The 21,936-nt window shown below is 45.6% G+C and overlaps 2 protein-coding genes across 5 annotated transcripts in view; one reads left to right on the top strand and one right to left on the bottom strand.

The window, feature by feature from the left end:
* CRYBG3 (crystallin beta-gamma domain containing 3) overlaps nucleotides 1–2,717 on the top strand; it is a 94,625-nt gene extending 91,908 nt beyond the window's left edge. Inside the window, exon 22 of the mRNA XM_055803154.1 lies at nucleotides 847–2,717. Coding sequence (XP_055659129.1) covers nucleotides 847–935 — 89 coding nt within the window. The 3' untranslated portion in view covers nucleotides 936–2,717. The remainder of the gene's footprint in view (nucleotides 1–846) is intronic.
* Nucleotides 2,664–21,276, bottom strand: RIOX2 (ribosomal oxygenase 2). 4 transcript variants are annotated; one of them, XM_055803157.1, is made up of 11 exons: nucleotides 21,043–21,273; nucleotides 17,118–17,553; nucleotides 15,580–15,699; nucleotides 14,260–14,388; nucleotides 11,243–11,346; nucleotides 7,855–7,957; nucleotides 7,024–7,189; nucleotides 6,426–6,514; nucleotides 5,032–5,142; nucleotides 3,532–3,717; nucleotides 2,664–3,155 (listed from the first exon to the last, which is right to left on the bottom strand). In XM_055803157.1, the coding sequence occupies exons 2-10, from the start codon at nucleotides 17,547–17,549 to the stop codon at nucleotides 3,556–3,558; spliced, it is 1,416 nt and encodes a 471-aa protein (XP_055659132.1). In that variant the 5' UTR covers nucleotides 17,550–17,553; nucleotides 21,043–21,273; the 3' UTR covers nucleotides 2,664–3,155; nucleotides 3,532–3,555. The 4 variants fall into 4 exon arrangements, with proteins under 4 accessions (XP_055659132.1, XP_055659133.1, XP_055659130.1 ...); XM_055803158.1 differs by lacking the exon at nucleotides 2,664–3,155 and having other exon boundaries at nucleotides 3,464–3,714; nucleotides 21,043–21,276; XM_055803155.1 differs by lacking the exon at nucleotides 2,664–3,155 and having other exon boundaries at nucleotides 3,464–3,717; nucleotides 21,043–21,272.
* Between the last annotated feature and the right edge of the window lie 660 nt (nucleotides 21,277–21,936).

Consider the following 21,936-nt stretch of genomic DNA (forward strand, 5'->3'; position numbering starts at 1 on the left):
GTGCCCATTAATGTTTTCAGGCTGGTTAAAATTGTCATTGCTCAAGTCCTAGTCCTCGTTAGCCATCCCGGTCGAACTACCCGACTGGAGAATGTCTGTTCCTCACGCACAAGTTGTTAAAGCCCTGCTGCTGGCGCTAGGGTGTCACCCCTAGGGAGAAGCTGTGGGGCAGCGGCTGGTAATGACCTTGGGAGCTCTGCAGTGCTGTCCCCTCAGCCGAGAGGTCTCGGCGCACTGGCGGCAGCTCCCAGGGTAGCCGAGAGCGGCGCTGCCTAGGTTGCTGCAAAATACGATGTTGAAGGCTGGTGGCAGAGAGAGAGCACGTGATAGCGCTTTGGAATGCTCCTTTTCCTTTTCATGGATTTTTATTTATGGTGTAATGATAAAAGCGCACTGACATTTCCATGCTACGTGTATTCAAAGGAGGGAAATTTTAAGAACTTCCTGAGTTTGTGGTTGACGTAGATCTGCTACACCAAATAATCTCACCTGTAGCCGTGAATCTGTGTGTTTCTGCGAGAGCAATGCACACAACCATCCAGACACGTAGTGGGAGCTCAGTATCTGAGTATATTTGCCAAAAGCAGAATCTTCAGAGGTGCTGCCTCTGCCCAGAGGTACGTGTGAGGTCTGCGGTGCGTGGTGCGGAGCTCCTCCGAGCCCAAGCTGGCAAGTGGCTGAAGGAGACGAACACACAGAGGCAGCGGGGCAGACACCAGCCCCCAACCTCATCGAAGTTCTGTTGTTCAGCTGGTTTTCCTACTTAGTCACACTTACTAAAGATGATGTGTAGACTTTCCTGAGTATTTCTTTTTAAATTTTTTCCTTTGTGATTTTGTTTTTAAGGAGGCAGTTACTATGACAAGAATCACATCGTTATGAATCAGCCGATAGACGACAAATGTTCACAAAAATGGGATATTGAAATACTGTGAGTAAAACCCGCCACACAGATGGACCTTGTGTGGGTAAACACCTGGAGGGGGAAAACAACTACTGAAGTCACACACCACTGGAACCTTAAGCAACAGCTCCTCTCTCCTTTTCTTGGTACCGAGCACCAACTCTAAACCAACTGAATTTTGCACGGATGCGGAAGATGGGAGGTTGTCTTCCTGCGAGGAAGGCGATTCTTAGAGGCCATTCTTATGAAAGTCACTGTTACTTGGCATCTGAAGTATTAACAGTAAAGGCAAAAGACTAGACATCGGGTTTGCAGGTTGTCAGCCACAAGAAGCAATATGGGAGAGGCTCTTTAGAAATGTTGTCTTTGCCTTCCTCTCAGACCGAGGGAAGCAGCTCCCTGAAGAACGAATGCACTGATGAGCTTGGAAAAGGTTGAGTTGGACTTCTGTGGCCTGAGTGAAACCGTTTTGGCTTCAAGCGATCCCGAGGCTCAAATCGTATCTCTTGCTAAAATGCAATTTATTTTGTTCATAAAGACAACTTTGAACTGGAATTACCAGCTCAGCATGTGAAATGAGGCAACAGAAAACCTGCCTCTCACCCCTGCCGCTGCTGGTAGGCCTTTGTCTTCAGTTGTTTTAACCGTACCGGACTGCCAGAGTCAGGAACTGGTCTTGCTGACCCACGGCCTGTTTCCAACCCGTGAAATCGTGAGTTATCACTGAAGATCACCTGGAACGTGGAGCCGTATGTGCAGGTATCAGAAGAGAATACGCGGGCCTGGGTCAGGCTAGGCCTCTGCAAGGGCTAGCTACACTTAGAGCAGTGACGATTTTAACTCTAGCTGTATTTTGTTCTGATGTATATAGATTAATTTAATACAATGTAATTTGGTCTTGAAATCATGTCTTCCTTCAGAAAATAATTCACCCTAGTAGGTATTTTCAAAGGTGCTAGCAGCCTCCCTTTCAACACTTGTTTAACGTTACAAGCTCAGCGTGACTGCATGTTCCCGTTGCTGTGGCTCAGCCCAGCACATACACCTCGGCGCAGAGGATGAGGATGTTCCTCGACCTCAGCACTGTGCCACCAGCCCTCACGCGAGGCGGAGCTGCAGAGCTGTGTAGGGCTGCCAACACCTGACACGAAGAGGAGTCCCTTAGATCACTGGTAACTACATTTGATTTCAGCATCGCTAAATTAATGTACTTCATTGAAAATACCGTATTTTTTTTTTCCTTATTTGTATATTCAGGGTATTATTTCTAGAACTATTTAAAAAGTTTAAGTTAGCTAAAGACAGGTATTTTAGTTTCCAAAAGCTGTTAACTATTCCAGTTGTGCATTCAAACAGGATTCATCCCCAAGCAAATAAAAACACGTAACCTGAAGTTTGCCACAGAAATGAAATATATGGATGTCTATTTTTGTATGGAGTTCTATATAATACTATTTAAAAAAAAAAACAAACACCTATCTACTTGCACTTACTATTTTACATTCAAAATTTATCAGAAATCTGCTGTTTTAAGTAACAGATCTTCAAATGTATGTATGTATTTTTCCAACTAAAGCACATGTTTAGCTTTTTTTATGTAAGCCAGTCAGTATAGCAAGTGTTCTACATGTGTATGAAATTTTAAAAGGCTGTGTAGAAAGTTTTAGTCTTCTCAACCAGGAATGACTAGATCATGTTTGGTGTGTCAGTGTTATATAACAAAGCAAAGCAGGCTGTTGTACTTAACAGATCTTGAATGTAAAATGCTAAGCATGTGTATTTTAATTGTATAAAATATTTTTTAGGAGAAACATTTTGCTTGGTGGTTTCTTTTTTTAACAGACCAAATACAGCAATAGTCAGGCACATTCCAGTAAAATATTTCCCTTCAAATGGACAAAAAAGGGGTAAGCACTCGGACTGTGCTGTTACATTAGTTTGTATATTAAATGTTGATGTTCAAGTATTTAAATAACCATACTACTCCCATCAAAACCCACTGGAGTGAGCACTGAAGATACAGATTCCGGTCACAGGCTTGGGTTACTTTCATATTAAATTGGTGCTGGGGGAGGTCGAGGTTAAATACTATTAATACTGTTGTTTGGGTTTTATTCCAGTGGTGGCAGCATCTGAGAGGAAAGGGGTGTTCTTGGGCAAAGTCTGGCCCCCTTCGGCAAACAACATACACAGCTTCTGCTGAGCAGCTTTTGTTTCTCTCGGTGCAAACAGGTTTTCTTGCTGGTGAACTCTACAAATGAAAACCCAAGTTAGAGGGTTTTGCACAAGGTCCTGGAGCCTGCTGTATGCGTACCCTTAGATGTCCACCCCTCCAGGCATACATCCAGAGGACAGGGGATAGCACAGCACCGGTGTTCCTACGCGTAACTTCAGCCACCCACAGACATGGAGCTATGGCTCACTGGCAACGAGCCGCTTACTTGTTTCTCCCGATGCCCATTTTCCCAAAGCTAAGGAAAGAAAAGTAACATTTGGCACCAGAAAGTAGCAAAGTATGTGTATTGCAGTGCTTTGTGGACAGCACTACGAACCAAAGGCTGGATGGATAAAGTCATTTAATAAGCCTTTCTCTCAAGGGACGCGTAATGGCCAGAAGTAGTACTTACAGGAGCAACTAAGTCACAAAAGCATCAAATAACTTCAATTAGACATTCAGTCCACAGCGACAAGGCAAGGTTTTCTTTCTCCGCATCTGAGGTAAGGTTAAGCTCTTTAACATTAACAGTGCTGCTACTCCAGATCTGCTTCAGTGCATCCAAGTATGACAAAGGAAACCGCAGTCCATGAGTCTGCTGTGGGGGAAAAAAAAAAATATTTTTTTTTTTTTAAATCCATCAGCTAAGTGCAGTTTCCCCTACTACACGACAGTGTGTTAGGCTGTAGGTACTGATCAGCAGGTAAAACTCCTCTTCCACATCACAGTGGTATTTCTGAGAGCATTCTCCAAAGGTGCAGTATTACCCTGCCACCTTTCTTAATACTGAAGAAAATAGCTGAAATCTCTTACATGTTCTAGCACGCCTTGTAAGGTAGGGAGGCTTAAGGTGTGTGGCTTCCTCATGCAGATTCCACACTGAAGATGAAATAACTTTAAAATTTACACTCCTGTCAAACCTTCCCCATTATTTTTGGAAGGTCATACAAGTTTGTTTCTGCCACATGCAGTCTTCGGACACAGTTTGACAGAACCCCAGAGGACCTCCGTTCCCATGGTGTCTTTTAAGGGCAGGACGGTGTTGTCTGGGCTTTGCACACATTGTACAGGTGCCAGTGCACAACCTCGGCTACCAGCATTCTCTACTCTAGAGGACTGATGAGATTTACCTTAAAAGGTAAGTAACCGCCTGGCAAAAAGCCTTGCTGTAATTACTTGGACAAGAGCAGGCTGTGCTCTGGTCTGCCTCTCTGGGGGTTAGCTGTGCAGACCTGTATTCCAGCGCTTCCAGTCACAGACCTAAAAGTGAGCACCTTACCCTCGTGAAGTCGAACAAAACGTCCCAGAGCTCACAGCCACTCTTCAGGAGTATTTAGAATTGGAGCGAAAGCACGGAGTTAAGAATGCAGATGGCTCATCTGCAGCGTTATTAACAATATAAAAAGCTTCCTCCTCACGTTTCAGTAAGAGTTAACCCTTTACCCCCAATGCTGACCCACCCCACCCTAAAATGGGCACCCTTCTGTGGTACGTTCTAGTGGCTACAGAACCCACCGTGGCATGAACATCGCGCATGAGGCACAGCGGTCCCTGCTACGACTGGACATATGCCAATGTATCCAGCAGCCTTAGTAAAGGATATGCTAAAGGACATGGAAGCTATTCCAGCCACTGCAGTAGCTTTGCTAGCCAGGACGTAAGGCATGTGCAAGAAATCCTATTAACACCTCAAAAACATTTAATTAAGCATGAGATTACATAGTTCAACTAATGACTGCCTCTGTGTTACAGCCTGAGCTCATCTGGGTGTGCAGGGGATGGGCAGAAACGCTGCGGGCGCTGAGGAACACAGCAGCACCCAGGCCCCCGCTACCACCTCCGTCAGGCTCAGCGAATGCAGTGAAACCCACCAGGGCACGGCAGGTTTTGGGGTGTGTTTGTGGGAACCGACCTGCAATGTGCCCTCCTCGCCAGCAGCATCGCCTTCTGTCCCCATCATGTGAGTTTCTCTCCTGTTCTTTAAAGAATGATACACATAAACCATCTCTCTGCGAATTTCATCCTGAAAGACAGCAGGAAGAAAACGGTTACATGTGATCCATACCCTCAACACCATCTCAGTCAGGTGACAGCGTTAGCTCCGTAATTCTGGAGTCCACTGTTACAGCAATTCACCTCCCTAACTGAATGAGCCAACAGCCATCTGCTACAGCAATAAGGGAGTCTTCAAAACATCTCTGAAAATTTCTTTCCGACCTATAATCTTCTGCCTTAGTACTGCCTCTACTAGGCTCACAGGCCTGGTGCTGCAGAGAAAACAGGCCAGTTGCGGTGCACAAGAAAGTCTTGATGAACGAGTGTGCAGCAATAGGTTTCCATTCTGATACACATCCGTCTTAAAATTCACGTGCCTGTTATTCCTTGGTCAAAGCTGCACGAACCACTTCAAGGTTCTGTGGGCAGGTCTCACAGTGAAGCTGTGGACACAAGCCTTGCATGTGTGCTGGCATTCAGGGTTTACCTGTATGACATCAGAAGGCAAGGCAGCAAAAAAATTGCAAAAAAAAGTTTCCAAAACGTACGCAGTCTCACAGCAAGCAGTATGGATACAAACAAAACAGAAGAGAAAAATCAGAAAATTGCAGTATGTCTTTCTTGGAGGGAAACACTTCACTTGTGCAAAAACAATTGCACAATGTACATCCTGTGCCCATCCCTGCCTTTTTTTTTTTTTTGTAAATTTTTGTAAATTAAGACAACAAAAAGCACTTCTACAATTTCATACTAATAAACCTTCATAGCTAAGAAGCAGTCCACACACAACACAATCCCAGGATGTCAGCATCAATTTTGTGGATGCCACTAAGTAGCAACTTAGTAGTGCCACTGGCACCCACTTAAGGTAACTTGGGAGTGAAGACTAAATGCAGCACAGTCAGCAGCAGCTGCAACCAAGAGAATTCTCTCTCTAGGGAACGTGATTTTATAATTTATTCATGCTCTTAAAGAATTGAAAATAAAATAAATCCATTTTCAAGAGCTACGGAGGCCATTTAGCAGCTATAATGCTCTATCTCTTCTAACCTCAGATAAAAACCATGCATCTACCATGCAGAATCACAGACCAAATTTAGTTCTGTAGCTGCCCTCCAGAAGGCAAGAGTGTGCCATATCACTGCTCAACAACAAACCACCCCGCGATCTCCCGACGAACCCGAATGGGATGCAGGATCCAACTACGTGTAACTGCACAACCCTGTTAGAGCAGTTCAACAGAGCAACAGCTCACACAGCTCGCGCTCGCACTCCCACCCCGAGCACACAAGGGTGGTTTGTTATACTCACAGAGTTCTCTTGATCTGGTTCCACTGTAATGATAGCATGATCTCTAAACTGCAGTCTAATTTGGCTATCTATTTTTGGCAGTTTCCCACCTAGAGACAAAAAAATTGCTGGTTAGAAAGGAAGAAAACCAGACAAACAAACAGTGCAAACCGAGCCCTCCGTGCACTACCCACTCTCTGTGGCCAGATTTTTTAATAACCTAGGTTTCAACAGCCACATGTTGTCAAACCCAGGGGTGGGGAAGTGTAGTTAGAGCGAGATTTTTAAATTCTCTCGCCTTTACAGTCTACAAATAGCTGTAATACCAAGCTAAAGCATAAGGACAAAATCTACCAGTTAAATATTCTCAGTACACAGCAGTTTATTAAAGCTGCTGCTTTCAGTGTAGGACAACCTTTATTTCACCCAGAGACACACGTCATCTCTTCCACTAGACACGGAATTAACCAAGGTGTGCAAATTCACCCATATTGCCTAGCACAACACACAGCTGGTGCCAGGCTACGATCTTCACCCACCATAAACCACCAAAGTCATAAGAGGCAGAGTTAGCAACACCTCTACCACGTCAGCCAGTTTTGGAAACTTCAAAATCTACCTGGAGTCAAAGGGTCAGAGTTACATCCCAACCAAGGTGGCAACCGGTTCATAATGAAATCCTTCTTCATGTCAGACGATCTCAGTTCAATGGTGTTTTCCAGACGGTCTGCAAGCCTTCTCAAAAGACTACTCAGGTTTTTTGCCGAGTCAGCTACCTCTACCTGCTAAATATTCACAGAGTTGCTCTCACATTAATTGAAGCTAAACACACTAGCCTAAAAAGGTACACTAAAGCAGGGAAAGTCTGGACACACTTTTATTTTTGCAAAGGGTAACATTTACTCCCAAAACAACACACTTTGTTTCTTTTACACATTCCCCACCAGCTGTTCACACACCACACTGATGCTCACGTTCCCTCACTCTGGGGCTACCTGCAATGCCAAAGGACTTGCAAGTGTCCTTGAAAGACAGACTCTTTCCTTCTGCATGCCGGTGAGCTGATCAGCAGCACAGCTGGACTACCATGAAGAGGTCACTGAACAATTTACAGCTTTGTGAAGTTCCAAAGATTCAAAAGCTTGGCCTGACAGGAACTATGCCTGTCTGACAGCTTCAAAGCAAGTAGCATCACTTTTAGAAGGAAACAAGCCACACAAGGACAATGCGACATGAAAGAAAGGCAGCGCGATGAACTAGGCAATGCTTCAGATGGAGCAAACCTCAGAACGGTCAGTCATCCTGAAGACTTCAAAAGAAGCGGTTGTGCTGCTAGGCAAGATACTGCCACTGCACTGAGCTTTCAAAGCGTATCAACAAGATACATGCTTGCCTCAGTGCTGCAGTTTCAGCTGGATACGCTATTATTCCCTTAATCCCACCTACTTACCATAAGCAGTTGCCTTGGTATGCTTGTCCGCAGCGCCACATCTTCTTTTGCTGTATCAAACACAAGGCCAGGAATTGCATCCAGTAAGAAATCTCCCCAAGAGCTAAAGGACAGGAAGAAAAAAAATTGCTAAAATAGTTGCACTGAAAGAAAACAGTCATCCTAACCCATGTCAAGGGCTGGAAATGTAGTGCTCCGATGCCACATCTGCTTTGTGCCTTTGGCCCTTCCATTAGCGCTCTGTAGTTTCATGCAATAACTCACTCCTCTCAGCTGTGTCCTCACTAGGCTCAGGTCAGTGGTGCTCCTACAGAGGGAAGGAATTGGCTTAAGAATGGTCCAGTTTCTTCTGATTCAGATCCTTCCATTTACCAGTGGATCCGGCTTAAAGCTGACCTCAGTACATAAGCAATTCCTACTGTGGCCATTCGTGTCCAACCGCACGTACGTGCGGCGGCCTCACTGCACACAATGACGTGCGTGAGGCTGGTGGCATTTAAGAGGCATTTTTGGGACACATACATCGACGGAGGAAATGTACCCAGTGTTACCAAATCCAACGTGGCATCTACAAACTTAATTATGATACCAGGAACAAGACCCCTACCTATCTCTACAGGGTTTTTAATGATTCCTAACAGGCAACTTGTAGGTGTCTTCCATGTGTTAAATCCCCATTCTTAGCTACATTAAAAAAAAAAAAAAACAACAAAAAAACCACCAAAACTGGCCTTTAATCTCTGTTCCCTGAGTTCAAGAATAAACTAGAAGAGGGGAGGGAGGACTACTGCCTGCACCTTCTTTGCCTAGCTTGAGTCAACCTCATCAGGAACAGGCACTTCTCCCCCTCATCCTCAGAGGCTGGTTTAATGGGCAAGCAAGCGCCCAGCACCCAAGGCTGCCAGCAGAATCCCACCCAGCTAGGGCAGGCAGCAGAGCAGGGCCCGTCCTCCAAGGAACACTTCACCCTCCGCTCCTGCCCTCCCTCAGCACTCCCTGTTTGCAGCACTGATCTCTAGACACTACTTCAGTTTAAAAAAGGAACAAAAATATGACTTGTTAGTCTTTTTTTTTGTTTTTTTATCATCTCCACTTAAGTGTTCTACTGTCTGCTATACTTTGGGAGGGAAGGACCCTGGCTGATTTTAAACAGAATTAGACATATTTCTTACTGCTTCCTTTCCGTTGCCCCCAATCTCCATCTGCCAGCAACTATCTTCGGCTGTTCATTGCTTTTCCAAACTGCCCTGCTTATAATGAACTCACGCACACAAACCCCTTTCTCTGCGTCCTGGGATCTGGCCCAGAGGAACCATCCTCCAGCGCACAGCAGAGCCCCTTTTGTCTTGGGTGCCTAAAAATCCCTGAAAGTTCCGCCTCCACCAGCACTTACCCCCCTCCCAGCTCCTTCTGCACATGCTGCTTCCAGAGCACTCACAAGTCCAAACATCCTCCATAATAAGGACAGCTATTTTCAATGAGTTCTCTTCAATTTTCCAAGGAAACACTTCCAGAGCATACTTCCAGCTACGAGCCAAATCAAAATACCAGACTGCATCAGGACTGCTGCTCCTTTTACCTGTGCTTGCTGAAAGCAGGTGAAGAGGCAGGCTCTCACGCTTTGTTACCAATAACCTTAATGGATGACGATTCTACTTTTTATCCTCAGAACAGCACTCTTCAAGCTTTTCCTTTTTCCTCTCCTCATTCTGACAGTGTCCAGGGAACATGCTCCCTGACAGCTCCGCTTCTCAAGGAAAGCAGTGGGCTGGCATTAGGCAGCCATGGAGAAACTGCACTGACCCCACGCAAGCCTGTCAGGTCTCCAGCCACCCTGTTACGAGGAACCCAATTCACACCTCCCCAACACTACTTGACCGGTAACTCTGTCCAGATCAAGCTGGACAAACCCCGTCCTGTGCGCTCAGGAGGACTCCTTGCACCCGTCAGTAACACATCACTCCAGGCCAGTCTCCACCAACAAGCCACCCACTTCTAGTGTCACTTTTCTGTCTGTTCAGTTCACTAAACCAGGGGAGAGAGAAGCACCAGGAAGCGGTGAGACACAGAAGGCAGCAGAACGGAGGAGAATCCCTCGCTACTGAACTCCCCACTGCTCACCCTGAATAAGCATCAATCCTGCCAAAGGGCTCAGCACTAATATTGCCTTCTGCGTGACAAATGAAGTCAAACACTCTTTGCAACAGCAATCAAAGCTTACAGAAAACAGGTTTGGGGGGGGGGGGGGTGGGGAGGTGCCTTCTGAATAGAAGAATAGAACACGAGTGTAAATTAAAATCAGCTGAAGCCAACTTTTATGAAGACTCACACCTCTAGGCGTCTTCATCTTAACCCTCTCTCCAACTGGGAGGACTGGCCACATCAAGAGTTACCAGCCGTATTGGCACCCTGGGCTTCCAGAATGGTACAGCTAGTGGTTAGAGATTCATCTTACAACCATCCTGAACAGGCCCAGACTTGTTCTGCCCTCTTTTGCGGCTAGTAGAAATACTTCCCAATTCCTAACTCAGGCCAATGACTCCAAACCCAGCACCTGAGAAGCTGATTAGGTGGCAGCAGCATTTCCCTGTGGGATGCCAATGTTTCAGTGGGCATCAGGATCAGACGTGTGTCGAAGGAAATCTGACTTGCATGCAGGGGGTAGTTGATGAAAAACACAGATAAGTAGAAAATACTTGCAAAGGAAGAATTCGTAGCTAGTCTGCCAGAATAGCTGTGGGCGACTATCAAAAGTAGGAGGAAACATGTCGAAAGGAGTAACTCAGTGACTATCTGGGTTATGAAATGAACAGTAACTTCAGCCAGTGGTAAGAGTTGGGTTTTTTTAAATGCAACAGTGAGTTTGCAGTTGTAACATGCTCCACATTAAAGTCTACAGCTGGTAAATAATAAAATAACCAATTAAAAAGCAATCAAGCTTGCTGCATGAAAACCTAGTAAACAGGCTGCTTTAAACAACAAGGCTCTCACTCCCTTCCTTCCCCCAAACCCCAAACTTTCAATTACTGCTACCTAAACACTGGATTAGATTCTGTTACTAACAGCAGGGCACGTATATAATAGTGGGGTACCTACATATATTCCATGTCAGCACATCTCTAGGGGGAAGGTGACATGCCCAATCCCTGTGTTACCCACACAAAAACAAACCACACAAGAGCTAAATAGAATGAACACAGAAAAGAGCTAAGCCAAGCTCATTAAAAGGTGGTTGGTTTGTTTGGTTTTTTAAGAAACAGGACATCACTTCTTCAAAACATCTGTTTCAGGTTTGTACTGTACACACACACCATCTGGCAAAAGACATTTTCAGAAAAGCCATACTAAAACAAACAAACAAACAAAACAAAACAAAAAGAATAATTACTTGTTTTGGTAGGTACTGATGGTCACATGTGTGGAATAGGAGATGCCAAGAGGAGTGTCAGCTTGGTGAATAGTCCCTCTTGGGAAGTACAGTAAGTCACCTGGCTGCAAGAAAATGAAAGAGAACTGATACGTTTAGGGCACCTGGTCAAACCTTATCGCAGTCAAAAAATAGAGAAAATACCCTCTGAGCAGACAGACTGACATTCTTTAAAATTACAAAATAGAGAGATCCTCCACTGTACACGTCATTGAAGTAAAGCACTCTAAGCCAGAAGTCTAACACCTTGAACTTTCCAACTTACTGCATCTTCTGTACACCTGTCTGAAAACAGGAAGCAAGCTTTTAACATTATAGAACATGCACACTCCAACCCAACTGCATGAAGGGGACAAAGAAGCAGCCGAGAAGAACCTGCTGACAACACAGCAGGCTAGCAGAGGAGCAGTGCAATGTGAATTTGGTCAGATCACATCAAAAGAAAAGGTCAGTATTCCAAAGAGCCAAAAATTCTATAAAGATAGTAATTTTACAACACTGTTGTCTGAAAAAAACAAGTACAGCCTTCCTCCTCCCTATCTTTCTTCTCACCTATCTAAATTAAATCTCCACACTGATAAAAATTTAGATTAGGAAAGTCAAGATAAGACAGAAGTGCAAAGCACATGAAATTGCCTCCAAGGCTTCTATAAATGTCTATATCGTTGAATAGCATGGTCACAGAGAAAAAATCATAAAGCAACAATGGTGAAATTTGATTCCATTTTCATTTTACCATTCCTTAAATCTGGTCACATCACCAACTTCTAAGAGCCTACCAGCTGTCTAACACAGATTTTTTTCAAGTGAATAGTACCTGATTTTTCACTGAGTCGAAAGGTCTCTTTAGAGTATGAGGCTTCACAGGACTCTGCAAGATCAAGTCTCTTCATCCATTTATAACAAGCTGTAAAGCATCACAGATGAGCTATGTACAATTTACTTGTTCTGAAGCAAGCCTCTCTCTGCCTTTAACAAACTGTCTTCCTTACCAGTGCAGGGACTACACTAACCAAGATTATTTTGAATTCTCCTCATTTCCTATGTTTCACATCCACAGCAAGAAAACAAGCTGGAGGGAGGGTCACACAGGGCAAGGGGAAGAGAGCCCTGAACACCTACCAGAGTGATGACAAACTAGTCTGCAAAAAAAATAGTTCATGCTGTAGCACCCCACGCCTACCACGAAGAAGCTGGGATCACGATTTTCCAAAGCAGTCTTTGCTGCAAAGCCCAGCTCTTGCTCACCTTTTCTGCTGGGCAGTCTCATCAACATCATTCACATGAGCCAGTAAACACAACACTCTTCAATTAAAATAATCAGAATCTTCACAGACTCCAGCTAGCAACACCCCAACTGGGACAGGAGAGGGCATTTGACAAGAGACGATGTGGGTCTGAGCACTTTGCCACCTTCTCACTTCTGAATCACAGGAAGGAGGGGCAGGCAAGGGAGAAGTACCAGCAAATGAAATGGAAAATCATACATGAAGGTGCCTAGATAGCCAGCTACCAAATCAGCTCTGGGCTTGACAGCAATAACAAACCAGCCATGGCCAACAGCCCGTCACAGCATCACCAAAGTCACACTGCGGCTTGGGATCTTACACACAAACCAGCATGCCTTTGCTCTCTGGTGGGAGTTTTTGGTGGGAAGGGAGAACACCACCCATATAATCTCGAACTGGTCCATGTGCTCTAAACTGCCCAAGGATGGCAGACTGCAGACAGAAATGGAAAACAGGATAAAAGAAATATTCTAGAAGGATGTTTAGGGAGGAAGTAAGAGTCATCTGACAACATCCCTGTCACAGACAGCTCCAGACAGACAACCAAAATCTGACAGCAGCCACCTGGAAGAAATGGGTCACAGGAAGTGAAGAACATCAAACAGAAGAAAAAGAAATTAAAAACTTGGATAATTTTTAAGCCCTTTTCAGAAGCCAGTATTTTAACTCAGCTCATGTCAGTAAATCGGCTAGCGGAATACATCGTAATTCCATAAAAATCAAAACCATTGAATTCCAGCCCAAAATGTTCCAGAAATTAAAAAGGGAACTGTGATTTGCTAGTCTTTGCATCACCCAACACATCATGACAACCGAGTATTACCACCTGTGAGACTACACAGCTAGTGATGGCAGTACCACATCCAGTGTGTCACACCATTCATAAATATCTACACCCAAAGGCAGGTCTGAGCACCGGGCGGAGCGGAGACCTTCCAGAGAGCGGCCCTACGACAGGCCACAAGGCAGGGAAACTAATGAGGCTTCCAACACGGAGCAGGGCTGGCTGCTGAGTAAATAACCTGCTTCAAAAAGCACAAGTACGTAAAATGGAACGGGGCAAGTACCAGACACCCTGCTGTCAAAGGGGCCGCACTCATCAACCTTCATGAAGTGCTCTTTTTATTCCAAAAAAACAGCCAAACACTTAATTTTCAGGTTTGGAAAAAGAAAAATAAAATTAATACAGTGAGTTAATACGGGATTGAGTTAATGCTTTTGTTTATCAGCCAAGAATAAATATTTAAATCTAATGCACTAGAACAGTGACAGCCTTCAGTAAAGCAGTAAGTCTTAGTGCACAGAATTAGCCGAATTATAAAGAGCACGCAGAAGCACAAAAATGTTTCATAACCATATATGAACCCAGTGGTTTTTCTGCACACAACTCTGCAAACACGATCCAGGAGTCCGGGTGCCTAACTTGGAGAATATTGGAGAATTTCCAGAAATAACTGGTTTCTTGGTCCATTATTTAAATACTAAACCAAAGGATACCTTTGAAAAATGATAGGTTGGACAACTATCACCCAAATTTCTTGTGTTCAGAGTGTTTTGTGTGCCAACCCTCCCCTCAATTTCACAACCACGATCATTCAGAATACTGGCTTCAATAAATAAGCATTTTAAACATGACTACTTTTCTGGCAATCACAGCCCAGACCACATACAGCAATTCAGTTATAATACCTTCAACGTGAATTCATGTGTGGCATTCCCAATCCTATCTTCTGATTCAACATTATATTCCCGAGCTAAATGCACCGTTGGTTTATAGAGTCGCCAATGTTTCTCGCCCTCGAGCTGAAGAATAAACACCTGCAAAAGGTCATAAATGAAAATGAGTAAGGAAGCCCTGCTGCCTCTCACACAGCCAACCTATCAGAAATTTTAAACCCTCTCCTGACTTGGAAAGTCTGTAAAACCATGCCAGAAACCAGGGACAGAAAGCAAACAGAAGTGACACAGGCGGCCTTTCTGACAACAGAAGAAACAGATTTCACACCCTCTGCTCTCACCTACTCCACAGCATGGCAAACAAGATTCCTCATATCATTTTTCAGATGTCTACAATGCAGAAATTTACATCTGAACTATTTCTTTAGGCTCTACTTAGAGACAACAGAGAGGAGCTGTGAAGTGTGATCTGGTTTATCCTAAGGCAGGCAACTGGAAACCCCAGTTTCTCTCCAGTGATTTACATTAAGTCCCAGACAACTAACTTCGAAGTAAAGCCTGCCAAACAAAATTTCAGGTCTTATCACCATGCACCAACAAACAGGCCATCAGAAACTTCTAGGGGATGCTGTCAGCTGGGGGTTGATGACATACACTAGAACACACAGGCTGCAGAGCTGCTGAACAAGCATAAGGAAGATGAAACTCCAGATGTATTTAATGGAAACAAAAATAATACAAAGCTAAAAACACATATAAAGGGGACTTTTTAAGTGGGATGGCCCAACTTTTTTTTAATACAGTGCCCATTTAAATGTTTCTTTCAGAAGCTAATTTAAAACGCATTTGGACCACAGGACTTCATCATACCAGTAACTTCCTAAAAACAGCAGGACCAGCAAATGGGAATCAGCACAGTCAGCCTGCTTTCACTGTCCAGCTGGAGAAAGAACAAGTACTTAGTGAAGGAAAAAGGACTTCCAGATTCTTGGGGGTCTGAATGAAGGGAAAACGAAAAAAGGTCCTAGAAAGCTTCTGCAGCTGGGAAAACAAATTCTCTTTTCATCTAACGGATATACCAGGTCTGGAAACACACTTTACATTAAATTACCATTAGATATTACTATTAATACCTTTTCAGTAAAATTGTAAAAGAAAAACAACTATAAAGAAACACTTGCAACCAATTACCGTTATGTTTTCAGTGGAAAAAACATTTTACTATAGGAAGTTATTTTACAAAAGAGATGGGGTGAAATAGCGCACATGCAGGTATCCACTGCCACGAGCAAAAGCCTGCACAGTTTCACAGACAAGGTTGTGCTGTCCTACCTCAACATCATCGTAGTGAGGGGGAAGGCCCTGCGACCCCTGGGGAGTAATGTAAACATTCGACCCAACCAGAGACCCGAAGTAGCACTCCAGCTTCTCCTGAATCTTCCACAGCTCCTCCTTCAAAAAGAAACAACCCTGTTATTACGGCAGAGCTCAGCCAAGCCAGACCACCGCCGCGCCCACAGCCTCCCTGTCGCTTGCGAGGTTTTTCTGGAGAATGATCACATCCTCACAAGGAGACAGAGGATGCGAAGGCGGATGCTGTGTATGAGTGTTTCTCCTGAAAGCAAGCACTGTAGACCCAAAGGACATCCGCTGTGAAGGTAACTGGTAAGTCAAGAAGTCTGGTGCCACAACATTGTGTTGACATTTGTTCTCTTCCCTGTACCATTTTTAGGCTGCAAAAAACAGAGGAAAATAAACCACCCATCATCCCACGAACAGCAAAACATATTAAGACACATAAAAAACCACACAGGACTTGATTGTATGGGCTAGTATCAAAGACAGCATACAAAGGTTAGAGACCTTTTTCCAGTGACTCCAATTGTTTGGGTATATTAGAGAACAAACTTTACTCATCCACATCTAACACATGACAGACAAAGCACCGAAGCGGTGACTCTCATATCAGAAGGTGCCAACTACCAGACCTGCAGAAGTGCAGCTTCAACCAGACTTTACACAGCTTCAGCTCCAGCTCCAGCTCTGGATTTCAGCGTCTGCCATGCAACATTTCAACTTCACCTGCAGATGCCCCTGCCACAGGCCATTATAGTAGCTACACCCGAACTGAGATCAGCCAGCAACACTATACTTGGGACTCAGCTGCGTATTTGGGTCCTTACAGACCACTTCACAGTTAAACTGTGACATTTAAGTTAATGTCAAATTAAATGTTGACACCATGGGACAAAAAAAGGACTACCTAAATCCAAGTACCCACAAGTATCTGAGTCCTTTACACAACTGTGCAGACACCACCACCTCATTCTCATACATGAAAGTTGCACAGGCATGAAAAAGAACAAGACAGAGAGAACACTAAGCTAAAATGGGCTGGTACACTTCCATGGTGCAATTCAAAGCCAATCCATTAGCAAGAACGGTGGAGCATCCTGGAAATATTTCACATTGTTTCACACCTTGCCCTCCATTAAAGGAAAGCAAAAGCCCCTATTTGCACAAGGAAACAGTGGGGCAGAAGGGATAATTTAAGTAGACAGATGCAGAATCATCAATTCTGTGCATCTATTTTTTTCTAAGCTTTCACATGACAAAGCCATTTTTTAAAAAAGAATTTCTAATGTTATAGCATGAGTCAGATTTTGTTCTTACAGTTGAGCACCGAAACATGATGGGCAGTGCAAAAGTATAAACCATGTCTTAATTAATACAGTTCACGTGTAGATTTCAGCAGGTCATTGATGTCAGCCACTTCCCCTGGATTTACTGGGGACAGCCATGAAGCTGTGTCTAGTACAACTCAAGCAAAGTATACCACGCATTAATTATATTCAATGAAATAATCCAACCTTAAATCTCTGAGGCTGATGAAACTGTATTGTTGCCTTTTTCTGGTCAAAATCCTTCTTCAGCTGCATGTAATTCACTTTGCCTTCTTTATTTAAAACTTTCTTTTTTCCATTCACACATCTGCAGATATTTATATCTCGCCCATAGTATAGACGCTGGCTGCACAGTTCCTTCAGATCTGACAACTGGAATAGGGACTGGTAGTAAGCAGCCAGCGAGGGATCATCTCTCTGAACAAGCAGTGGCTTTTGCTCCCAATACTCCCTGAAAAACACCTCCTCTTTGATGGGAGAGATCAAGCTTCCAAAGAGGCTCTCCGGGCTGTCAAAATTCATGATCAACGGAGAGCAAGCCGCTTCCACCTTTGCTCGTTTACACTGTGCCTGCATTTCTTTTCCCATTTCAGCATGCTTCCCTCCTTTCTTGGGCATGTTCCTGTTCAAAAGGAGAGAGAATCAAAGTGTCAACCAGTAACACAACCTCAAGAGCTCACAGGCCCAGAGCAGCTCCTCTTGCCTTACCCAGTGGGATATCAGAGTATGCTGGGAACAGCCACTTTCAGATGCTCACTATTTGCTCCAAGCAGCAAAAAAAGAAAGCCCGCAGCAAGCCTCCAATACTCTCAAACCTCAGCAAACTCCAAAGGGCTCTACTGGGAGCCGCTGCTCACAGAAGCTCAAATCCCACACCAGACTTTATACTAAAACCCACATAATTAAACCTGATGTCTACACAACAGATCTTTACAGATGCAGGAATCCAGCCACACAAAGAACCTGTGGCAGACTGGTCTTCTGTAGCAAGAACTGCTTAAAAAAATTAAGAGATATAATGGCAACATGCAGAGGGGGGTGGAGAGAGGGGACAGGATCAGAAACTTGTACCCTATTACACTTGAAATGCATTAACATTGTGGGGGGAAAAAAACACAGTGAAGACTTACAACTTTCCAGTCAGAGCACAATACAGGAGGATGTACGGCATTTCAAGCGCAGAATCCAACCAGCTAAGCACAGTAGCTGGTGCGCAGTGTGTTAAGGTAAGCTTTCCTTTCAAGCTGGCTTACGCATCATAAACCCAGTGCCTACACAGCTGCACAGTTACCAGACTAAAGCTTTAGCAGGACTCACAGAGAAGAGTGTGGCTGCAGTGAGGGGACACTCGCATTAGCACATCATGCACTAAGGGCTACACAAGAATACAATGAAAACACAGGGAAATGTGGCATGGAAGGGGGGAGGCCAACTGAAAGAGACTGCGGTGAGCGAAGAAGGAATATGTAACCGGGTTCAGTGGGCTAGGATGATTCAGTTGGCAGGAGGGTTACAGCAACTTCCACAGAAACAGAAAAACCCAGAGCAAACTCTCTCTGAAGGTGAGAAAAAACCCGTGAAATGGCTCCTCTCCTGCAGGTGAGGCAAGTTTTAGGAACATGAAGTATGGGCACCTACTTGAAGCCTCAGGCCCTAGGAACAATTTTATGCTAAATTATGCGGCAGTGCCAGGCACCTGGTGATGCTCTCCAGGCAGCAGCAGTAGCCCACATTTCAGCCTCTGTCAGGATCTCCATACTTGAAATCCCAGGTTTAGCCACCCTAAGTTTACATAAGAAAGGGAACTTTCTGTTGATGCTATGCAATTACACCAAAAACTAAAATTGTAAGATTCTGCTTTCCTTTCTGCCATGCTACCAAACTTTGTGGTTTATGTAGAATAAAAAGAATTCTTTCATCCAAGCACAGTCATTTAATTTAAAGTTGGAAGTCATTTACTTTGTTTTTCCAGGTAGGTAATATGGCTGTGTATCATTATGTAAAAACAAAAAAGTTAATTCACAAAGGGTTTAGCTGCCAAGTTCTCAGGAAATAAAGGCAAAAATCAAGTAACGGTAGGCCTAACACCACAGTATGTGCAGACGTACTTGCCTTAAGTCTGCACCAGCATTTCACCCCTCAGAGTAGCCCAGAACACCAGGCAGCAGTAAAAGCCTGCCTGAGAAGCAGATCTAAGAATCCTGACAATGAGCCAACACCAAGCCCTTTAGCACCACAGCTTGCCTGCTAAGTCAGCTCAGCCAACTCAAAATGACACAGGGCATGTCTGAGCAAGCTTGTGAAGCCAACACATGAGGAGGCAGAGCATGCATTTGTAAGGAAAAAAGACAGCTTTACTTCCAAAAGTAAATGCTCTCATTTATTAAGATGCTTTTATTTACACAGAACCCTTATCATGAAACTTACAACTCTGGTTCTGGTATCTACATGCAGTACTAGGTTCTCTGGTCCAACAGCAGGACACCCTCATTGACCCACTATACTCCTGGGCAGCGTTTCATCAGCAGTTCCTGTAACAGCCTGTACCTCAACACTAACCTACAGTCACCTCAGTCCTACAGGAGGGAATCCACATCACCACCTTCCCGAGAGGACGCACATTCCTGGCTGCAGCAGGCTACGGTTCTCCATGACGCAAGGGAATACTTAAAAATTAAGACTGAAAATTAGTCCCCAATTGCTAGCAACACCTGAAGATGCTGCCAGCATTGATATCTACAACCGATGCCCCCAAATGCCAGCCACAAAAATGCAACCAACCCTGAATTGCCAGTTTTGAATTCCAGACCTAAATCCATCACCCCAACCTCTCAGCTCACTCACACCGTATTTCACAAAGTTAAACTCTGATATGTACTATTCATAGTGTGCTGTTCTGTTGCATTTTGTTAAGTTATTACAACTGTAGAACCAAAGAATGGTTTGGGTTGGAAGCGGCCACCTAGTGCAATCTACCTGCCAGGGCAGGGACACCTTCCACTAGATCAGGTTGCTCACAGCCCCGTCCAACCTGGCCTTGAACACTGCCAGGGACGGGGCGTCCATGACTTCTCAGGGAAACCTCTTGCAGCATCTCACCACCCTCATCCGAAAAAATTTTTTCCTTGTGTCTAATCTAAACCCATCCTCCTTCAGTTTCAAACCACTGCCCCTTGTCCTGTTGCTACAGGCCCTGGTAGAAAGTCTCTCTGCATCTTACAGTATTTCAGTATTGAAGTGCTGCAATAAGGTCCCCCCAGAGCCTTCTCTTCTCCAGGCAGAGCCACCCCACGTCTCTGAGCCTGTCTTCATAGGAAAAGCATTCCAGCCCTTTGATCATTGCGGTGGCCCTCTGGACCCGCTCTAACAGGTCCCCGTTTTGTGGTGGGGACACAGTACCCCAGGTGGGGTCTCACAAGAGCAGGTAGAGCAGAATCACCTCCCTCGATCTGCTGGCCAGGCTTTTGATGCAGCCCAGGACACCGCTGGCTTTCAGGGCCACCAGCGCACATTTCCAGTCATACCCAGTCACCTACCAATACCCCCAAGTCCTTCTCCACAGGGCTTGTGGAAAAAACACAGCCGCAGAACAGGGCCCTGCTTCGCACAGAACCAGGTATTTCACGTCAGTATTTTTCACCTCACACACCAGATGTACCCGTTTATAAGCTCAGGCCTCTAAAGCGGCCCAGCAGCTGCAGGTGGGCTCAGCGCCCTCCAAAGCAACGGGCAGGGAAGAAGGCCGCAGCGGTCCTGAGGCCACACGGCCCCCGCTGTTCCCCCTCACCGCACGCCCCACCAGGCTACGATTAAGCTTTTTCCAGAAGGCAAAAACGCAGACACCTGTGCTCCTGTGCCCGCAGCAGGCACCAGGCACCAGGCACCAGGCAGCGCTCCCTGCCCCCGGCCTGCCTCACCGCCCCACAGCACGGCGGCCGCGGCCGCTCCCCCGGCGGCTCAGCCAGCCACGAGGCGCCGCCACCAGGCGCCCCGCACCCGCGGAGGGGGACCAGAACCCGGCGGGGCGGCGGCCGTGCCCGCTCCCCCCCGCCGCCATCAGCCCCCGCTTCCCCCGCGGCCCCCTCAGACGCGGGGCTCGGCCCGCACTCACCGGGCCGCAGCGGGCGGGGCGGGGCAGGCGGCGGCAGGCAATGGCGGCCGGGCCGGGGCGGGAGCGTGTCACGGAGGTGGCGCTTGCGGGCGCCGCGGCACGGCCGAGGCTGCGCGGCGGCGGGGCTGAGGGGGCCGGGGGCGAGACCTCCTCCGGCGGCCCCTGGCCCGAACCTGCGTGGGCTGCCGCTGTGGCGGCGGGGGCCGCGCTGCCGCCCCCGGGAGCTGTGCAGAAGCGCGGTTTGCCATCGCGAACGCTTTGCCTGCTGAGGGGGAGGGAGGCAGCTCGGAAGGCGGACGATTTTTCACGCCATTTAACTTCACTTATCGTCAACTTTTTCATTTTTTTTTACTCCCAAACCAGAGTTTTATACCGGTTACCAGTTGAAAACGTAACCTGTGGAAAAAAATATTTCATTTGTCTACCCAAGTTACTGAGCATGTACATGTGAGAGAGAAAAGGGCTCCTTTTTGGAAACCGATAGGAAATGCACAACAGTTTTTGCACTAAAATTATTACATGGATTCAATTAGGAGATACGACACAAAACCTTGTGGAGTTTTGGTGTAAGATTTTACTTCACTGACACGAAAGTGCCCGGGCTTCAGCTGGGTTATATTTTTTTCCCGGACCAAAGTCCCTCTGAGGCTTCCACAGAGGAACCTCTAGAAGCCTCACTGAGCACATGAAAACTTCTAGAAGGTGTTTTTTTTTTTAGTTGCCTTTATTAAAGATGCCCGTTAATGGTTTAATTTACATTCACTGAAAGATGTTAGATAAATAGGTGGGTTTCACTGAAGTTTTGTTCTCAGATACCGGTACCTTGAAGCGTACGAAGCAGAGCTACCAGAGGACGGTGCCCTTCGGAAACCTCAGCAGCCTTGCAGTGCGTGC

Source organism: Falco peregrinus, chromosome 4 (genome assembly GCF_023634155.1).
Source record: "Falco peregrinus isolate bFalPer1 chromosome 4, bFalPer1.pri, whole genome shotgun sequence".
Lineage (NCBI taxonomy): Eukaryota > Metazoa > Chordata > Aves > Falconiformes > Falconidae > Falco > Falco peregrinus.

Coding starts and splice junctions, on each gene's coding strand:
- RIOX2 (XM_055803157.1), bottom strand. CDS start 17,549: ATGCCCAAGAAAGGAGGGAAGCATGCTGAAATGGGAAAAGAAATGCAG. Junction 11,347..14,259: donor CACATGAATTCACGTTGAAG/GTATTATAACTG, acceptor ATTTTCTTGCAG/CCAGGTGACTTACTGTACTT. Junction 3,718..5,031: donor GCGAGGAGGGCACATTGCAG/GTCGGTTCCCAC, acceptor TTTCCCCCACAG/CAGACTCATGGACTGCGGTT.